At 59.5% G+C, this 17980-nt stretch overlaps 1 protein-coding gene across 3 annotated transcripts in view; it reads right to left on the reverse strand.

Annotated features, from left to right (window-relative positions):
* Positions 1-1250: 1250 nt before the first annotated feature.
* The window catches only part of ADGRG1 (adhesion G protein-coupled receptor G1), a 36714-nt gene continuing 19984 nt past the window's right edge, over positions 1251-17980 (reverse strand). For all 3 annotated transcript variants that reach the window (XM_054710692.1, XM_008152297.3, XM_054710693.1), the window contains exons 2-14: positions 9903-10001; positions 8726-9148; positions 7114-7252; positions 6418-6565; positions 5749-5880; positions 5307-5423; positions 5015-5060; positions 4686-4789; positions 3887-4005; positions 3158-3426; positions 2829-2937; positions 2074-2342; positions 1251-1907 (exon numbers count right to left, since the gene is read on the reverse strand). In XM_054710692.1, coding sequence (XP_054566667.1) covers positions 1777-1907; positions 2074-2342; positions 2829-2937; positions 3158-3426; positions 3887-4005; positions 4686-4789; positions 5015-5060; positions 5307-5423; positions 5749-5880; positions 6418-6565; positions 7114-7252; positions 8726-9148; positions 9903-9966 — 2070 coding nt within the window. In that variant the 5' untranslated portion in view covers positions 9967-10001 and the 3' untranslated portion in view covers positions 1251-1776. The remainder of the gene's footprint in view (positions 1908-2073; positions 2343-2828; positions 2938-3157; positions 3427-3886; positions 4006-4685; positions 4790-5014; positions 5061-5306; positions 5424-5748; positions 5881-6417; positions 6566-7113; positions 7253-8725; positions 9149-9902; positions 10002-17980) is intronic.

The raw sequence follows: 17980 nt of genomic DNA on the forward strand, positions 1-17980 counted from the left end.
AGAATTTGATCTGCCTCACCTGGGTCCCGGGGGGGGGGGGGGGGGGGGGATTTGACAGCAAGGCTGGAGGCGGTGGGTGGCGGGAGAATCGTTCAGTCATTTCATTCTTGCAGCCCGTGTACCTCACACTGGTCCAGAAACTGTGACACACATCACGTGACCAGCCCAGAGCGGAATTCAGCCCTCAAGTGTGATTTCCTGGGCCAGCGAATTCTTTTGGATTGGCCACAATTTTAAAAATCAAGGGATTTGACACCACCACAGTCTGGATTTCTTGTTTCTCACCGAAGGCAGGTGGTCTGGCTGCACAGGCCCTCATCCCTGCGAGGCAGTGGCCGCTCCTCGGTGTGGGCTTGTCACGTCCCGTCACCACAGACCCCACCGCTCCCCACCGCCTCCCAACACTGACACCACGTGGCCACTTACGCTCCCCGTTGTCCAGCAGGTGTTTTGTCCTGTTCCCCACCCCCCACCCCACCACAAACACACACCGTCCTCTCTCTCATTCGCGTTTCCCGTCGGTGACCTTTAACGGAAGCGGAGAAGAAAACTCGGTTTGTTAGATGATGACAACAGCTGGTTTTTATTTTCTTCTTTACGCTCTTCTACACTTTCCAAATTATCTACAATGAATGTCACTTCCTTTTTAATACCAAAGACAAATGAATTAGTAACTAGAAAGAAAACCTCCCCCTCTGTAAGGCTGAGATGCAGACCCAGTGCTGCCTCCTGCGGGCAGTCTTCCTGGATTCCCACCAGGCGGCTGGCTCCCCGACCCCATGCCTGTAGCTCCAGGAGCTCTGGTCGCGTGCACACCTCACACACGAGGCTGGGGGCTCACGGGGGAGGGACCAGTCCGACCCTGTGTCCAGCAGAGGGAACTGCGATGGGCCCAGACCGCTGTCACCAGCTGAGATACGCCTCCATCTGCAGCACGCTGGGTGGAGACAGACACACTCCACCACGTGCCACGGTTCTTGCCACCAGCGGGCCTTGGGGGAGGCCGAGGTCCCCCGAGAGGCAGGGGCTTGGCAGTGAACGGGGGTGATGCAGTTATAGAGGCCCAGGTGGACAAACGGACCTCGCCCAGAACAGCTATACTGAGCCTGAGTCAGGGGCCCGCAAAGGCCGTGCAGCAGGTACAGGTTTACAGCAGGCACCGGGCAGCTCGGGGAACCACGACCCACAATACATCATTAGAATTGGGGGACCCAGGCTGTGAGTGGAGGACGGGGCGGGGGGGGGGGGGGTTGGAAAGCTGACAGAGCACAGAGCCCTGAGCTCAGCGGCAGGGCAGGAGTCTCCTCCTCCCGGGTCTGAAGCTCGGCCCAATCCCTTTCACCTGGTGCCAGCCTTGGGTTAAAATGACAGGGGCTGCAAAGTGCCCGCCTGGCAGTCACCAGAAACAGGATAGCCACGGCCCACGTCCGTCCTGGGCAGAGGCCGGGCCAAAGGCTCTGCCAGGCCTCCAAGGTCCACAGCCTGACTCTGGGCCTGCGGTTCCCGACCGCAGCCACGAGGGCTGAGCCAGGGCGGGCGAGCTCAGCCTGGCCTTCAGCCCAGGCGAGGCGGCCAGGAGGATGGTCCCACTCCTGAGCCCCGTGAGAGTGAGCCAAGAGCCCGGTGGTCCGAGGGCCAATTCAGAAGGCCCAGCCAGGGAGTCCGGCCGCCGTGCGACAGCTCCAGCCCTCTGAGGTCCCGGGCCCGGCGGCAGGGGCGCAGGCAGTGGTGCGAGCCGCATCGCTGCTCCCTCACACCGGGGGGCGGGCGGGCGACCTAGATGCAGCTGGACGAGGTGCTGCCCGAGGTGATGGGGAGCCTGGTGCTGTCGGAGCTGCTCTTCAGAGGCGAGGGCCCGCCCTGCGCCTGCAGCCGCATGGACCAGTACCAGAGGAAGATGAGGAAGCCTGCGGGCGGCGAGGGACACGGGCTCAGCAGGCTGGCGGCAGCATCCGCCCACCTTCTCCCTCCCAGAGTTACCTCGACTCAGATCTGCCCCCTGCCCTCCTCTGGACACAGGCTCTGGCACCGATGTGACCCCGGGGTCACCTACGACACGCAGGCCACGCCTACCTTGGAAGGAGGTCATGATGCTGAAGAAATAGAGGACAACAAGCTGGAAGGTGCCGGAAGCAAAGGAGAAGAAGACCAAGGCCCAGGGCAGGCCGAGGACCAGGCTGAGGCCCAGCAGCGTCAGCACGTGGGGCCACTTCTGGGTGTGCGGATGCAGCCGCAGGATCTGTACCACCATCGTGGCCAGCATGGCCGTGTTGAACAGAAGCACCAGGCTGAAGAGGCCCAGGTTGGTGATGTGGCTGACCAGGGAGTCCCGGATCCAGCACCTGTGGACCAGGATGGGGGCTCAGCGGGTGGGGGCTCAGTGCAGGGCTGGGGGGGCCCAGTGGGGTGCAGGGGAACTCCTTTAAACACCAGGGGCTAATGGGGTGAAAAGTCACTCTCTCCTCAAGTCTCCTTTATTCCTTCCAGGAGTCAAAGGAAAGGCTGCATTGGGTGCTAATGTGGTTTTTTTGCCTCTAACTCTTGCTACTCTCCCTTTTCAACAAAGAGCCAGCCTCTGGCTCACAGCCATCAGCCAGCATTTGGTACCAGGGCTTCCTCGTCCCCGTGTTTGTTTGTATGATTACTCGCTGTATCTGACAGTGACACTGGTTTCCGACTTGTAGTTGATATAATTTTTTAAAAATATATATTTAAATCAACAGTTAGACAATTTAAAGGAAAATATCAAAGCAAGTAATAATATAGATGGTACAAAAGTGAAGCACTCTGAGGCCCAAATTCCTGCCCCACCACACACAGCCACTCACATGGAAGGGTAGATGACACTCTCTGAGGTCCTTTGCACAGACAGGATGATGGAGCCGTAGTTGTTAATGTCCACCAGTGCCACCAAGGTCACCAGGAAGGCGGGGAAGCCTGTGGACAGCAAAGGGTGAAGCTCCATCTCCCCCCCTGGGAGGCTCACCCCTCCCCTGCCTTCTGGTGAGGCCCCGGTGAAGAACGCCTGAGGAGGGGGAGGGGAAGGAAGCGGTGAGGAAGCCATCAGAGAGCTGGGTGGAGAAGCACAGCCAGGTGCCTGGTTCAGCCAGAAGCCAGGGCAGGCCTGGGGGCCCACCAACACCCTGCACCCACGTACCCCAGCCCACGGCGCTCAGCTTGAGCAGGTAGCCAGGGACGTAGGTGCCGAAGACCTCCACCACCAGTCGGTAGAGGTTGTAGCCCTCCAGGCCCATCCAGGAGAGGCAGGCGAGCAGGGAGAAGTGTAGGAAGATGGCGCTGGCACGGCAGCCAGCCTCGGAGCCTGTCAGGGCCACCGGCTCGCTGAGCAGGAAGCTCACATCCAGCAGGAAGACAGCCATCAGCAAGTTCATGTGCACCTTGATGGTGTAATCCCGAGACTTCCTCCTGCATGGGGGTGGGGCAAGAGGAATGGTTATCCTGTGACCAGCGTGGGAAGGGGAGGAGGGGGGGGGTACCCGCTCCTCCTCCTCCAGGCAGCCTTCCCAGACTACACACACACACACACACACACACACACACACACACAGACTCCTGACTGCAGCCAAGCCATTCCCCACTTGTCCCTGTGCACCTACTATGTGCATTTAACAGCAGCCTTAGCCAGACAGCAAAATAGACAAATCAGCCACTACAACCCACCAGATGCTCCCAAAGTCAGGGGTAAATGCTGTTATCCACACACCACAGATCTGAGGAGGGAATTCGGCGCCCAGGGGCCAGCAGCCGGCACCTCTCACGGCTCCCACAGCCACACCCATCTCCAGGGCAGGTCTCCATGGTGGTGGGTCCTGGCCTGGGGGCCTGGACCGGGCCTCCCTCCCCTCCCCGCCCTCCCCGGTCCTACCTGGAGAAGAGGTAGGCGGCGATGGTGAGGACGCAGGCCAGGGCGGAGATGACACAGCCCACATAGGACAGGAGGGTCAGGTAGTGCTTGTGCACGGCGTCCACCTCCACGGAGGCCACCTGGGTCCACGAGACAGGTCAGCGCTGGCCTCGGGGTGCCCCTCCACGAGCCCGTGGTCCGTGGGGGGGCCTTCAGTGTCTGTGAACCCCCTCCCCAGACTGAGCAGACTGCGGTCCCGTGAGTGCATTTTCTGGAGGGGCCTATAGCTTTCACCACATTCCCCAAGGGTCCCTGACCCACAAAGGCCGAGCCCTCACCAGGTACCCTCTTCTGTCCGGCACTGATTAGTTTTCTACAACATTCCACACGGGGTTAAGGTGTCGGATGGAGAAAGCACCCGCCCCCAGGAAGAGCTGGAGGCCACTCTGGTCCCTCAGACTCTGGGTTCTAAGATTCTGAGAACACGGACCTCGGACACACAGCTTCTGAGATCTTGGGGGGATCTACACTGGACCTCAGTACCCCCTCGAGGGCTCCTTAGAAACACTCTCCTAGCCCCACCCCAGCCCCGAGGAATCAGCACCCTAGGTCAGGGCCAGGAGTCTGCATTTTTGTCATGCGCCAAAACTTGGCGATAAACGGCAGGGGTTTTAGAGACCAGCTCCTTTCCTTAGGAGCTGTGTGACCTTGGGTAAATTGCTTAACCTTTCTGAGCCTCCATTTCACTATAAAACGGGACGGCAGGAGCCGCCTCAGGCGTTGTTGAGAGGAAACGTGGCGGGCGCACAGCAGAGCTCACCATCAGAACTGCGAAGTAGGTCAGGTGGTCGCAGAGGCAGGACGTGTGCATCTCTCTGCTGATGGTCTTGCACCCGGCGCTGCTCCAGCTCCCTGGGCCAGTCACTGAGGAGGGCTCAGCATGGGGCTCTGATCAGGCCCAGTCTCCCCGGACCCCGCTGAACCCCCAGTAGACTGTATCCTTCTTCCGAGCCTTTGCTCCACCTGGCAGATCCCTCATCTGCCATCACTCCTTCTTCAAAGGCCACCTTGTCCAGGAAGCCCTGCCTGTTTCACCCCATGTCCCCCACCCTCCAGATACCTGCCCAGGGCAGACCCCTCCACACTCACGTGCCGAGCCTTCAACCCAGAATACACATTGTAGAGTCACGTTCTTCTGTAGGGACCAGAAGGGAGAGTGCATCCATTACAGTCCACCCCTTCGTGGGCCAGACAGGAAGTCAGCGTCAGGCCACACACACACACACACACACACACACACACACACACACACCAGTGGAACCTGACTGGCTGACTGGCCAGTCAATCATTTCGTTGAAGACCAGTGATTCAGAAGAGGGGGAAGAAAGGAAGACCCGGCCGAAGGGGACCCTGGTCTCCTCGCGGGTCGGCTCCCACTCACCGGCTGCGGCTGGTGCTGGAAGGTGAGCACCACGGGCTCCGAGAGGTTGGCGACCTTGGTGTTCGGCACAACAATACCCAAGACCTTCTCACCCAGGACCTGGCTAGAATTCTTGTCCTAGATGTGAGGCGGGGAGAGAAGGGAGGGGTCCGGGGCTGAGAAGGAGGGCCCAGCAGTCCCCGGGGCTCTCCGGGCTCCTGTCTCTGGCAGGCTGGGCTCCCGTTGGAAACCGTGGTTGCACGTGTGGTCATTGACACTGTAGTGAGGACACCGCCCTCAGCCCTTCCCCGGGAGATGTGCACGGCGCAGGCCCACTTCTGACTCTGCAAGGAAGGGCTCTGACTCCTGGAGCAGGGGCTGGGCTCCACGCCTTCCTTCCGTCCGACAGACACGGCTTTTCCCAGGCGCCCCCCCCGGCCCCCCGCCCCCCGCCCCCCTGTACCTGGAACAGGGCTTGGCTGCTGAAGTCCACCAGGAGGAGTCTCCGGGCAGCCTCCCCGCTCCGGCCTCTGGTCTTCTGGAAGAGCGCGCGGGGCAGCAGCACCGAGTACTCCCGGACGTCCCCCGGACCCTCCTGCGGACCAGAGTGTCCTTGGGCTCAGCCAGAGACCGGCCCCAGGCCCCTCCCCCTCCCACGCACACACTTTCCCGGATGCTGCCTGACTCACAGCAGCCCCGCTCCCCCTCCTTCGCCGGGCGCCAGCGTTAGCCGGGAGCTTCATGGTTAGAGCCCAGGCCCCCGGGGCACACAGGCCTGGGACCATCCCCCATCATCGGGCTTCAGGCGCAGTCCTGCCTTCCGCACCCTCATGTGGGATGCGGATGGCCCCCCGCTCACCAGGCCCACACAAGACCCTCTCATGCACAGACCTTCTGGGGGCGGTCTCTGTCCGCACAGATGTGCCCCAAGTGCAGGGACCAGGGCCCCCCACCTCTGTCCCCATCATTGTGCCAGGAGGGGTCCTCAGTGCCCAGGGGTAGCCCCTGACGGAGGGGATTCCTTGGGCCTGGCTCCTTCCTCGTCAGCACACCTCGGGCCCTGGGGGGCCGGGGAGGGGCGTGCTCACGGCCCCCACGTCTGCTTCCTGCCCTGCCAATCCCGAGCCCTGACCTCCTGCCCGGAGCGGATGTGCAGGTCCCGCAGGCCGGCTGTGGGCTGGAGCTTCCACACTGTGGCGTTGACCCGCTCCTCCTCGAAGGACACCGTGTCCCCTGTGAACCTCAGGGAGGTCAGCTTCGACTCCAGGCTCTGCAGCTGCCTGGCAGGGGCGAGAGAGGTGGTGACTCCTGGGGGGCGGGGTCCGGGCTGGCGAGCAGGGAGCCACAGGGAGATACACAGGAAAGAGGCAGACAGGGAGAGGGGAAGGGGGTCAGGGGAGCGGAGAGAGGGGGCAGGAGAGAAAAACAGAGAGAATGGCCTGTGGGAGGGAGAGAGGAAGCAGGAACATCCGGGCAAACAGGAAAGGGGGTGAGGGTGGAGGCCTGTCCTGGGCCCAGTTCTGCCTGGACAGACCTACTCTGAGGCCGTGGAGCAGCCCTACCATCCCCGGGCCTCAGTCTGCTGAACTGTAAAATGGGCCCATCCTTTGTCCTTTACTGCTGGGGAGAGGGCTTCAGCTTCCTGTTCTGGACGGCAGGAGTGGTATTTGGCCCACACTCAGGCAGGTGTGGGGCGTGGCCTGCAGGCTGAATCCCAGTTCCTCCAGGAGAAGGAAAAACAAAAGTTCCAGCCCCAGGCCTCCCACTCCAGTCTGGTCCAGGTCTGGGGAGGCCCCTCCCCTCCCCCCATGCTGAGAGCCACACTCACTGGCTGGAGTGGGTGGGCGTGGCCGAGGGCCTCCTTGGGATCTTTCCGGGAGCCTTCAGAAGCTGGCTGAGCCGCTGGAGGTCCCGTTTCAGCTCGCACATGTCCACCGAGGCATTGTGGGAGGCCGTCTGGGGAGGATCTGGGGGGACAGACCCACCTAAGGCTATTGGTTGAGGTCCCTGCCACACTCATGATCCTCTCAATCCTCCCACTACTCCCAAAGATTCATTCCCATTTTATGGAAGGAAACATAGAGGCTCCGCTAGGTGGGATGGGCTCCCCATTCCCTCAGAGAGGCGGCCGGCCAGCCAGGAACCTCCAGCCCCACTCCCCCCGGCTGAGGGGCATGGGGCACCCCTACCCAGGGGTCCTTCTGACCACACACAGGAGCTGGGAGGGCCAAGGTCCCTTCAAGAGGGACTAGGGGGGCCTCATGTGGTGGCTCTGGGGACTCCACACCCCCAGCCTCCCCGACGCCAGGTGCCAGGCCCTGCACCTGGGTCCCCTGCACCCCAAGGCTGCAGACTTGGGTGGACAGATGGGAACGGGCACATGTTGAGGGGCGGGGCCTACCCTGTGCCATCAAGGAAGGCAGGCCCTGGGGAGCCACGTCCAAATTGATAAGGAGGAAAGCCTGATTTTTAGGTGACTTGAAACCTTTGGCTCATTTAGAAAACAAAAGCAAAAAACAACCCTCTCTACAGGCCAAGTGAGGCCAGGCCCGATCTGCCCTTCAGGCTGCAATTTGCAGCTGGGCCTGCCTTTGCCTCAAACCCTCCCTGGCGGGGGCAGAATCCCAGCCCGGGGGTGAGGCACCCCACCGACTACCCCGCCTGGTCTGCCGCACTGGACAGCGCCTGGGCCAAAAGCCGGCCTGCTCACCCCAGCATTGTCACATCTTCCAAATGCCGTGCCCCACCCCCACCCTGAGAGCCCCCGCCCCAGGCCAGATCTGCCTGGAGGAGAGAGAATCAGGGAAATCCTAGACCCCAATACAGCCTCCAGTCCTTCTGAACACCCTCTCCTCCCTGCCCCCCATCCAGTACTTAAAGGGAGGCGGGGCCAGGTCACGCCTGTCACACCCTGGGGACACAGCGGTCTTCACCCCTCAGAGGCAGCCTCACCGCTTTCCAGAACTTTGATGTCTCTTGCTCTTCTCCACGCCCCCCCCCCCTCTGGCCCGCCCATGCCAGTCAGCTGCTGGGTTCACACCCTGGCTCCCTCACTTACTGGCTGTGCAACTCTGTGCCTCTCCGTACCTCAGTTTCCCCCTCTGTGAAATGGGGACAAACATCCTCTGGCTCCTGACAGCCAGACCCTTCTTTCCACTCACTCTGTTCCCATCCTGTTCAGACTCCAGCTTCCTTCACGTGGGCCGTTCCCCAGCCTCCGCATGGGACTTGGCCCCCTCCACCCTCACCCCTCCCGTTCTGTAAATCTCCTTGGAGCACACTCCCCGCTCCTCAGGCACCTCTGGTGGCTCCCCACGCCTGTGAACGAAGCCCGAGCTCCATGAGCAGACTTCAGAGCCTGTCCATTTCCCAGCCTGCTTTGCGTTCTTCTGCCTTTCCTGCCTCAGGGCCTTTGCACAAGCTGTTCCTGCCTGGCTTACCGTGGAAGGAGAAGGTGAAGCCGACAGCACTGGGCAGGCTGGTGTTCTGGGGGCTCCACCAGGAGCTGACAGAGGTGGCGAGCATGTGGGGGCCCTGGACCAGGATCTCCTCCCGGCCCTGGAAGCACAGGAGGCCAGAGGCTCGGTCACTCAGCAAGAAGTCGTTCTTGCCGTAGAGCAGGCGCAGTTTCCCAGCGTGGCGGTTCCAGGAGAGGCAGAAATGGTAGAGGCCCCTGGGGTCCGGGAAGGGGTGGGAAGCCCCGGGGACTCCAGGGAAGGGGGCGTGGACTGTGAGGGCGTCCTCCGAGTTCTCGATGGAGATGCGCAGCTGTGTCCACTGCTCATAGCGGAGGCTGCTCCTCTGCGTCTGGTTCCGCTGGCCGCAGAAGCGCAAGTCCTCCCGGGAGCCCCCGGCAGCGGCACCTGAGGAGGCAGTCACTGCAGGTGGGACTCTGGGGCAGGGCCCTGGGAGGGGCAGGCCCGGGGCCCAGAACACAGGAGCCCAGGATCTGGGACCCACACACATTTCACAGGTCAGTACCTCAAAGGGTCTACAAAAAATGTGAGTGACCTTGCTCAAAACTCATTGGTTTCAAAATATGAAAAGAACAAACTCAAAAGTTATCATTTCTAAACTCAAAAGTCAGAGCATTTTTAAATAGCAGTCGGGTATTGATGAGGCCAGCTGCTATAGACAGGGTTTGGGCATTGCACAAGGATGCTCTGGCTCCAGGGAGAGTGGGGCGGAAACGCAGTCCATGATCCCCACCCCCAGCTGTGCCGGCGACGACATCTGCCGGAGAGAAGGGGTGGCTGCCCTGGCCGGCGTGGCTCCGTTGGCTGGGGTGTTCCGTGCACCGAAAGGTGGCTGGCTCCATTCCCAGTCAGCTCACATGCCCGGCTGCAGGCTCAGTCCCCGGGAGGGGGCATGCAGGAGGCAGCCGGTCGATGTTACGCTCTCACATTAATGTTTCTCTCTTCTCCCTTCCTCTCTCTAAAAATAAATAAACTATTCTTTTAAAGAAGGGGGGGGCGGCTTTCTCTTTTCTCAAAGATACATCCCCTTGCTAAGCTGTGTCTGCAGGCCCGTGCCTGCCCAGGGGCTTAGGGGATGCACGGGCCGCTGTCCCAGGCATGGGGCCTTTGGTGCAAGTCCCGTGGTCCCAGGAAAGCCTACCTTGAACCAGGAGGAGCAGACCCAGCAGCAGCGGCCCCGTCTGCACCTGCACTTGGGCAGCCATCTTCCGCCTTAGGAGTCACCCTGGGAAGTCACTGCCTGAAAGACAGCAGGGACGTTAGCCAGGGGCCTGACCCACAGGGTGGCTGAGCCAGCCCTGCAGAGGGAGGCCGTGCAGCAGGGGGTATGTGAGGTGGGGAGGCAAATGTGGAAAGAGCCCGCGGACCTCCCAAACCTGCCAGAAGCTGAGCATCAAGAGGCTGTGGCTGGCCCTGCTGGTGTGGCTCAGTGGTTGAGTGTTGACCTATGAACCAGGAGGTCAGTGTTCGATTCCCAGTCATGGCACAGGCTCGGGTTACAGGCTCAATCCCCAGTGTGGGGTGTGCAGGAGGCAGCCGATCAATAATTCTCTCTCATCATTGATGTTTCTATCTCTCCCTTCCTCTCTGAAATCGATATATATATATATATATATATAAATATTATATATTATATAAATTTTTTTTTTTTAAGAGGCTGTGGCTGACCAAAGCCTGGCCAAGTTCAAGTCCTGGCTGCACTCTTGCTTGCCACAGGACCCTGTCTGTATAAGTCACAGAAAATGGGGCCCTCTGGACCCAGCAGGGCAAGGCTAGGGTCATCTTAGCTAGGATCTGGTGGGGAAGGCTCCACAGCGCCACCTGGAACCGCTGTGCCCCCTCCAGGCCTGGAGGAGACTCAGGAGAAAGGGGGCTCTCAGCGTCCACCCCAGGAACCTCACCACCACCCCCAACATCCAGCTCAGAGGACACCTCCTCCAGGAACCCTTCCTCAAACCCCCCGGCTGGCGGGTCCTGGCCTCCTTTGGTTCCCACCACTGGCCAGGCCCCCTTTACTAGCCTCCCAGGAAGTGCAGGATGGTGCACTCCCTCCTCAGCCCGCCAGGGAGCTCCCTCCTAACCCGTCCCTGTGGACAGCCTAGAGCAGGGAGGTGGGGTGAACCAGTGAAAGAAGAGGGAAGGATCAGCGCGCCCAAGGCGCCCTCTACAGGGGCCGGGGGGAAGGGCACTTCCCATCATGACCACCAGGGGGAGCCAGTTTCCAGGGGTCTGGGCCTCTGGAACTGCAGTGGGACGTCCCAATCTGAAGGGGAGACACTCAACCTTATGGCTCAAGTGGGGTTGGCCCAACTACCCTCACCTCCACCTCCACCTCCACCCCGGGGTGGAGGGCACACTTCTGACCCAGCACGGCCTCTATTAGCTTCGCACCTACTCTCTGCAGGCCTGTGCTGGCCCACCCCACCCTCGTACCTATAGTAACCCTCTCCAACCCTGGGCCGTGGGCCATACTGAGGTGACTGGCCCAGAAGCCCGGAGTTCTTCCTGCCTGGTCAGAACTGCAGTGTCTGGCAGGGAAGCTGTGTGCCTGGCACGCACAGAGAGATGGCAGGTGGCTTGGTCTTTGCCACTGCCATCTGGCCCTCTGACCATGTTGGGTGGTGCCAGACGCAGACGGGCACCCTCATCCTGTGGGGAACTGCAGATGGTCATGGTGACAGATGCAATCACCTGCCACAGGCCAGACGAAGGGAAGCCTGGCAACCTAGGGGCACGCGAGGAGTGAGAGTTTGGTAGAAACCAAGGCGGGCTTCCAGGAAGAGGTGGCGTTTAAATGGCCTATTTGAGGGTAGTGTTAAAGGGAGGGTGACTCAGGCCAGAGCTGATTGTCTCCTGCCTGGGCCGTGCCTTCCTCGAACTAACCCGCCCCCCTCAAGTGGGAGCTAGTCTCTATGTGTAATGGAACCCTAATTTCTTGGGCCTCATCAGTCCAACCACTGGTCATTCGGGCTCATCGTCCTGCTCTGGTGGCATCCCAGGACCCCTTCGAAGAAGGATGTGGGAGTGTTTTAGGGAACAGCCAGTTTCCTAGGCTGATTTTTAGCGTTTCACTCTGGCCGCTCTGAGCATTTTGACCCCTTTTGAAACTGCCTTCTGCCACCCAGAGCAGAGGAAGGAAACGCAGCACCCAGCACAGAAACATGCCCTCCTGGACCCCCTTTCCTTCTCCTCTCCGCCGGCCTCTGCCGCTGTCTACCCCTGACTCCCTATCCCAGTGCCACTTCTTCCAGGCAGCGACCTCTGCTGTGACCTCTGCTTTATCCTGTGAACTCGCACTTCACACATCACTTTGAGAATGTGGCACAAATTCTTCATGTGATGGCATTTGTTTCATTTTATTTTAAATGTATCTATTGTTGAAATTATTACAGATGTCCCCTCCCCCCCCCCCACTGACCCCCTCCACCCCAACCACGTATGGCTTTTAGATTTGAGGCCTAGAGAGGGCCAGCGACTTCCTGACGTCACACAGCAAGCGAGGACGGAGCTGGCCAATAGCTCGCATCTCTCTGGCACACTGGCCTTCAACGTGAGCTCCCACTGTCCGTGGACCAGGCCCCAGGGCAGTCTCAGACCCCTCGGTGCGAATAGGACTGAAAATCAAGCCGGCCTCCGCGGTCATTGCAAGAACTAAATGAACTGACAGCCGTAAAGGCGTTAGAACAGGGCCGTGTGGTGGTAGAAGCCTTCTGTGTCAGCGAATAGCTCTGTATGTGCTCAGCCGGCGTGGCTCCGGGTTGAGCATTGACCTAGGAACCAGGAGGTCATGGTTCGATTCCTGGTCAGGGCACACGCCCGGGTTGCAGGCTTGATCCCCCGTGGGGGGCGTGCAGGAGGCAGCCGATCGATGACTCGCTCTCATCATTGATGTTTCTCTCTCTCCCTCTCCCTTCCTCTCTGATGTCAATACAAATGTATTAAATAAATGTATGCCTCCCGGCTGTCACAGGCCCTTCCTGTGTCGCCCCCTCTCCCCCCTCCCGGCCCCGTGCCGTGTCCCGTGGCCTCCGCGGCACCGAGCCGGGAAATTCTCAGAGCGTGAAGCTTCCTTTCCGGAGCGCAACGGGAAGACTGAAACCCCACCCAGAAAAGTCCCCTCCTCGCAGCCGGACCTGAGGCTGCCCGCAGAACCCGGGGGCAGGAGAGCGGACTGGGGACAGAGGACCCCAACCCAGATCTGCCACCCCACGCTGCCCACTTGGCGGGGACAGTCAGTTCCCATGATGAAGGCCACACACTCCAGCACCTCCAGAATGCCCTGGTCCCCACCCCACGTGCCCCCACCCGGCTCAGCGGGAATGAGGGCGGGGGCTGTGCTCTGCAGGCTGAACCCCATACACGAACCTCCACATGGACCGCGTGGCCAGAACCCCTGGTCTCTGGATCTGGGGACCCACAGAGCTGGACAGGCCTCAGCCATCAAATACTCTTAGAGCCAACCAACCGCTGGTCCCCAGGCCGGACCCTCGTCTACCCTCACACAGCCCTGGCCAGGCGGGAAACAGTACCTCGATGATGACAGCAGAACCCTCTCCACCAGCCCATGAAACCCTCCGAGCCACCCTGGAGGCTGGTCCTTTGCAGATGAGGAAACTGAGGCTAGGGAAGGGCTATCTGTTCCCTGATCACCACGGGGGGAGTCAAGGCGGGGCCTGGGGCTCACTCTAGAGAACTCTTCGCAGACAAAGCTCCCGGGATGCACATGCCCTTGGCCTGGAAGATCCCCAAAGCCAAGGAGAGAAAGTGGGGGACAGGATAGCAGTGCAGAGAACTCCAGCCTGGGAGAGAGGGTTTGGGGCCGAGCCCCTCGGGGAGCCCCCACCCCCAGCTCCCCTCCAGAGCAGCCGTCCCTGGCCTCAGGCTTCCCGAAACACACGCAGAGAGCAGAACAGTTAGGCCCAGCCTGGCGCAATGGGGGCCACCGTCACAGGGTCCCCCAGGATCCAGGCGGGGCAGCGGGCACACAGGGCTTGTCTGGGCCGGGAGAAGGGGCTCCGGCTCGGGCCCAGCCCTGCCCTCCTCGCGGTGGGAGGGGCCATGGGCAGGAGACCCAAAGCTCACTTTCTCCCCGGGTCTGAGTCACTTCCTCTGCCAACCGTGTCCAGCCACGAGTCACCGAGTCACTGCTAGCCCGAGCCCTGCTCCTGGGAAAGTCATTTCCTCAGAGGATGGAGGTGGAAGTTGAGTGGACAGGACCTGGCGGCCCTGGGGCGAAGCCTTCCCCCGCAGGCACCTCCCCAGGAGGATGCTGGGGGCCTGGTCCCCGCCCCTCTCCTCCTTCCCTGTGCAGACACTGGCCCACACCCACCTCCGTGTCCCTTTGCGTCCCGATCCCTGCGACAACACCACTCATCTTCTGAGAGTCACTTCAGACACACCCTCTCCGGGAAGCTCTACCCAACCTCCATCTCCCACCAGAATTTAGTCACCTCTGAACTCTTGGGGGGGTACCATACCCAACCCCATGGTCACGAGGTCACATCAGAGGGGCCCAGACCTGCCTGTGGTGTGGGTCAGACCCCCAGGGAGTTGACTAAAATGCCCCTCTTCCTCACAGCGGGTCGGGCTGGGACGGGGGGCTGGCTTTAACAAGTCCCTCCAGGCCCCTGGATTGACACTCGCAGGCTTGGGAGCCACGGGGGGGGGGGGGGGGGGGGGGGGGCCAAGCCTGGGATGAAACCGGGAGCCCTGGTTCATAGAGAAACTCAGAGGGGTGGGGCCTGGCCCAGGTCTCTCAACAGGTGAGTGGCAGCGCCAGGCCAGCAGCCTGTGTCCAGGCGGAACCTCTTCGCACCCGGGTGGCGAGATGTGTCACCCTTTCTGGAACCTAGACGGGGCCTCCCAGGACAGCCGGCAGGAGGAGGGTGGGTGGGGAGAAGGCAGCCAAGGAGGGAGGGACCCCTCCTGGGGGGAGGACAGGGGGAGAGGACCCGCCCCGCTTCCCTGCCCCAGCCTGGTCCTCGTCTGCTTCTAGTGGGGGATGGAGGGGGCGGGAGGGGGGACAGTATCAGCAGCTGGAGAGGCCCCTGAGCCCCGGGCAGAGGCCTTAGGAGGAAGGGATTGGCCCAGGGAGAGGGTGGGTGAGGGTGCGGATGAAACCTGGAGAGTGTAAGTGTGCCCGTGGGTGGGATGTGGGTGTGCATGCCGGGCGTTTGCCGTGTGTGTGTGTGTGTGTGTGTGTGTGTGTGTGTGTGTATGTGTGTGTGTGTGTGTGTGTGTGTGTGTGTGTGTGCAGGGAGCAGAGGGGGGAAAGGGAAAGAGGCTGCGAGTGGAGCGGGCTGGCCCTGAGGAGGAGCCGGGAGCTGATCAGACGGCCTCCAGCTGGGACGGCAGTTAGGTCAGAGCAGGGGGACCCCTTGCAGGTGCTTCCTGGGGGGCACAGGAGGGGGGCCGAGAGGACCCTCCACCCGCAGTTTACAAACCACTTAAGTCAGTGCTGCATAGAAACACCTGAACCCAGCATGTCGAAGGAGGTGCCCCCTCATCCGGATGGGACCCAAGGCCACACCCCACTCCCAGCCTAGGCGGAGCACAGCTCGCAGACCCCAGCCTCTCCCTCCTCCCTGTTCCCGCTCCCAAGTGGGGGGACCGAGGCCCTCTGGTGACCACAGAGGGCCTCCCCCAGGAAGGGTGACCTGCATTGCTGGGGAAGCAGTGGCTTCAGGTTTTAGGAATCTGTCTACAAAAAGGAGAAGAAAAATTCAGCGAGCAGCCTTCCCCGAGACAGGCGGAGGCCAGAGGCTGGCGCACACACTGCCCAGGGTGAGCCTCGCACGCCTGCCCCCCACCCGCTGGAGGGCTGTCCCTGCCCGCAGCCACCTCCCCGCGGCGCTGGCCCAGCGAGTCCCAGGGCCACGGCTCCCTCTGCCCGCTGGGCCCGGCCCTGTGGGAGGAGGGGGAAGGGGGAGAAGGGGGCGGAGGGGGCGCCCCTGCCAGTTGGAGACTCTGAGTTCTCCCCGGAGCCGGTTAGCGGGAGCTGCCCCTGCAGCTGCTCTATGGGAACCGCAGCATTTGCTTCAAACCCCAGAGAGGCCAACACAGTCACCCACCGGGGAGGAGCTGGGCTGCGGGCTCCCACCTCCGAGCCTTTGCCCGGCGGGGATATCAGCCTCAAGACACGTCTGTGCAGGTCCCGATGCCCTGAGCCTCCGGCCTCCACATCCCCATCTCGACAGCCTTCGTACTCCAGCCACACGGAGCTGGACAGGGCACCAGGTGGTGCCCTGGTCGGCGTGCTCAGTGGTTAGAGCGTCCGCCCTCGCACCAGAGTGTCGCTTCATTCTAATCCTGGCCCAGGGCGCACACGTGGGTGGCAAGTCTGACCGCTGCCCCCAGTCGGGGTGCTTGCAGGAGGCAGCCAACCGATGTCTTTCTAAAACACATGGAAAACTCAGAGCGCTTCCTAAGGAGGACTGCTTCCCAAGTTAGCGAACGGATGCAGGCCTGCTTGGTCTTGTCTATTAGCACACGGAAGGTTCTGATACCAGGTGCACCGGTTAACAATGCGGATTTTGTCAGCAAAGACAACACGATAATTTCAAGAGAAACATCAAAAGTGCTTTATTGAAAGTAATGTCTATCGCTAGCTACACATTTCCCCATCTTTCAGGTAATTTGTGGGTACCGTCCCAATAGAACTTTTCTTGTTTTGAGGCAGACCATTCAGAGACACCATTTTCCACTTCTTCGTACGTTTTCAAGTGCTGCTCAGAAAGTGCGTGTGCCATCGATCGGAACAAGTGGTCATCTGAGGAGCAAGGTCTGGTGAATACGGCGGGTGGGTTAATACTTCCCAGGCAAGATCTGTTAACGTGTCTTTAACTGGTTTTGAAGTGTGTGATGGTGCGTCATCATCATGAAGCAAAATTACTTTGCCGTGTCTTCTGGCACATTCTGGTGGTTTCACGATCAAAGCATGGTTCAAATTGATTATTTGTTGTCAGTAGTGATCAGTATTAATGGTTTCACCTGGTTTTAGAAGCTCATAACACACCACACCTTCCTGATCCCACCAAACGCAGAGCATTGTCTTCTTTCTGAAGCGATTTGGCCTTGCAGTCGATGTTGATGGTTGACCTGGATCAACCCATGATTTTGTGCATTTGGGATTCTCAAAATAAACCCACTTTTCATCTCCAGTCACAATTCGATGCAAAAAAGACTTTCTTTCGTGCTGTTGAAGCAACATTTTACTGATGACTTTTCGGTTTTCCATTTGTCTTTTGTTCAGTTGATGTGGCCCCCATTTTCCTTCCTTTAAAATCTTTCCCATTGCTTGTAAATGATCGGAAATTGTTTGCTGAGCAACGTTTAATCTTTCTGCAACTTGTTTTTGAGTTTGACACGCATCTTCACCCAATAATGCTTGTAATTGTTGGTCTTCAAACTTTTTCGGTTGACCTGGACGTTATTTGTCTTTCACATCAAAACCATCACTTTCAAAGCGTTTAAGCCAGCGCTCACAAGTATCTTGAGATGGAGCATGTTCACCATAAGCTTCCCGAAGTATACGATCACTTTCAGCAGCACTTTTCTTCAAAATCAAGTAATGAATTAAAACTTCCGGCAAATGCTATTTTTTGGCACAAAATTTGACATTTTTAAGCGTTAAAATATCTATGATGTTAACACCTTCAGAAAATTTGACATATAAAGTTTTGAAGCTTGTTGTCAATACAACAAAATAGCATACATATCAAATCGCATCTATATCAACATGTGTAACTCCATCTAGTGAGAAAAATCCGCATTATTACCCGGTGCACCTGGTAAGTCCTGCAGGAAGAACATCCCCTGAGCTAGATGGGCCTTAGCTTCCCAGCTCAACGTGGTAGTGCATCCTTTTCTTTTTCATGGATAACTATTATCCACATGAAAAGAAGCTCTCAGAAATCCTGCCACCACACAGATAGGAGGCCTGTACACACACACACACACATACACACACACACACACTCACTCAAACACACACACACACTCACACTCACACACTCACACACACACTCACACACACACACTCACACACACACACTCACACACACACTCACACACACACTCACTCACACACACTCACACTCACACACACATACACACACTCACACACACACTCACACACACATACACACACTGACACACACTCACACTCACACACACACACTCACACACACACTCACACACACACTCACTCACACACACACT

Source organism: Eptesicus fuscus, chromosome 21, assembly GCF_027574615.1.
Source record: "Eptesicus fuscus isolate TK198812 chromosome 21, DD_ASM_mEF_20220401, whole genome shotgun sequence".
In the NCBI taxonomy this organism is placed as follows: domain Eukaryota; kingdom Metazoa; phylum Chordata; class Mammalia; order Chiroptera; family Vespertilionidae; genus Eptesicus; species Eptesicus fuscus.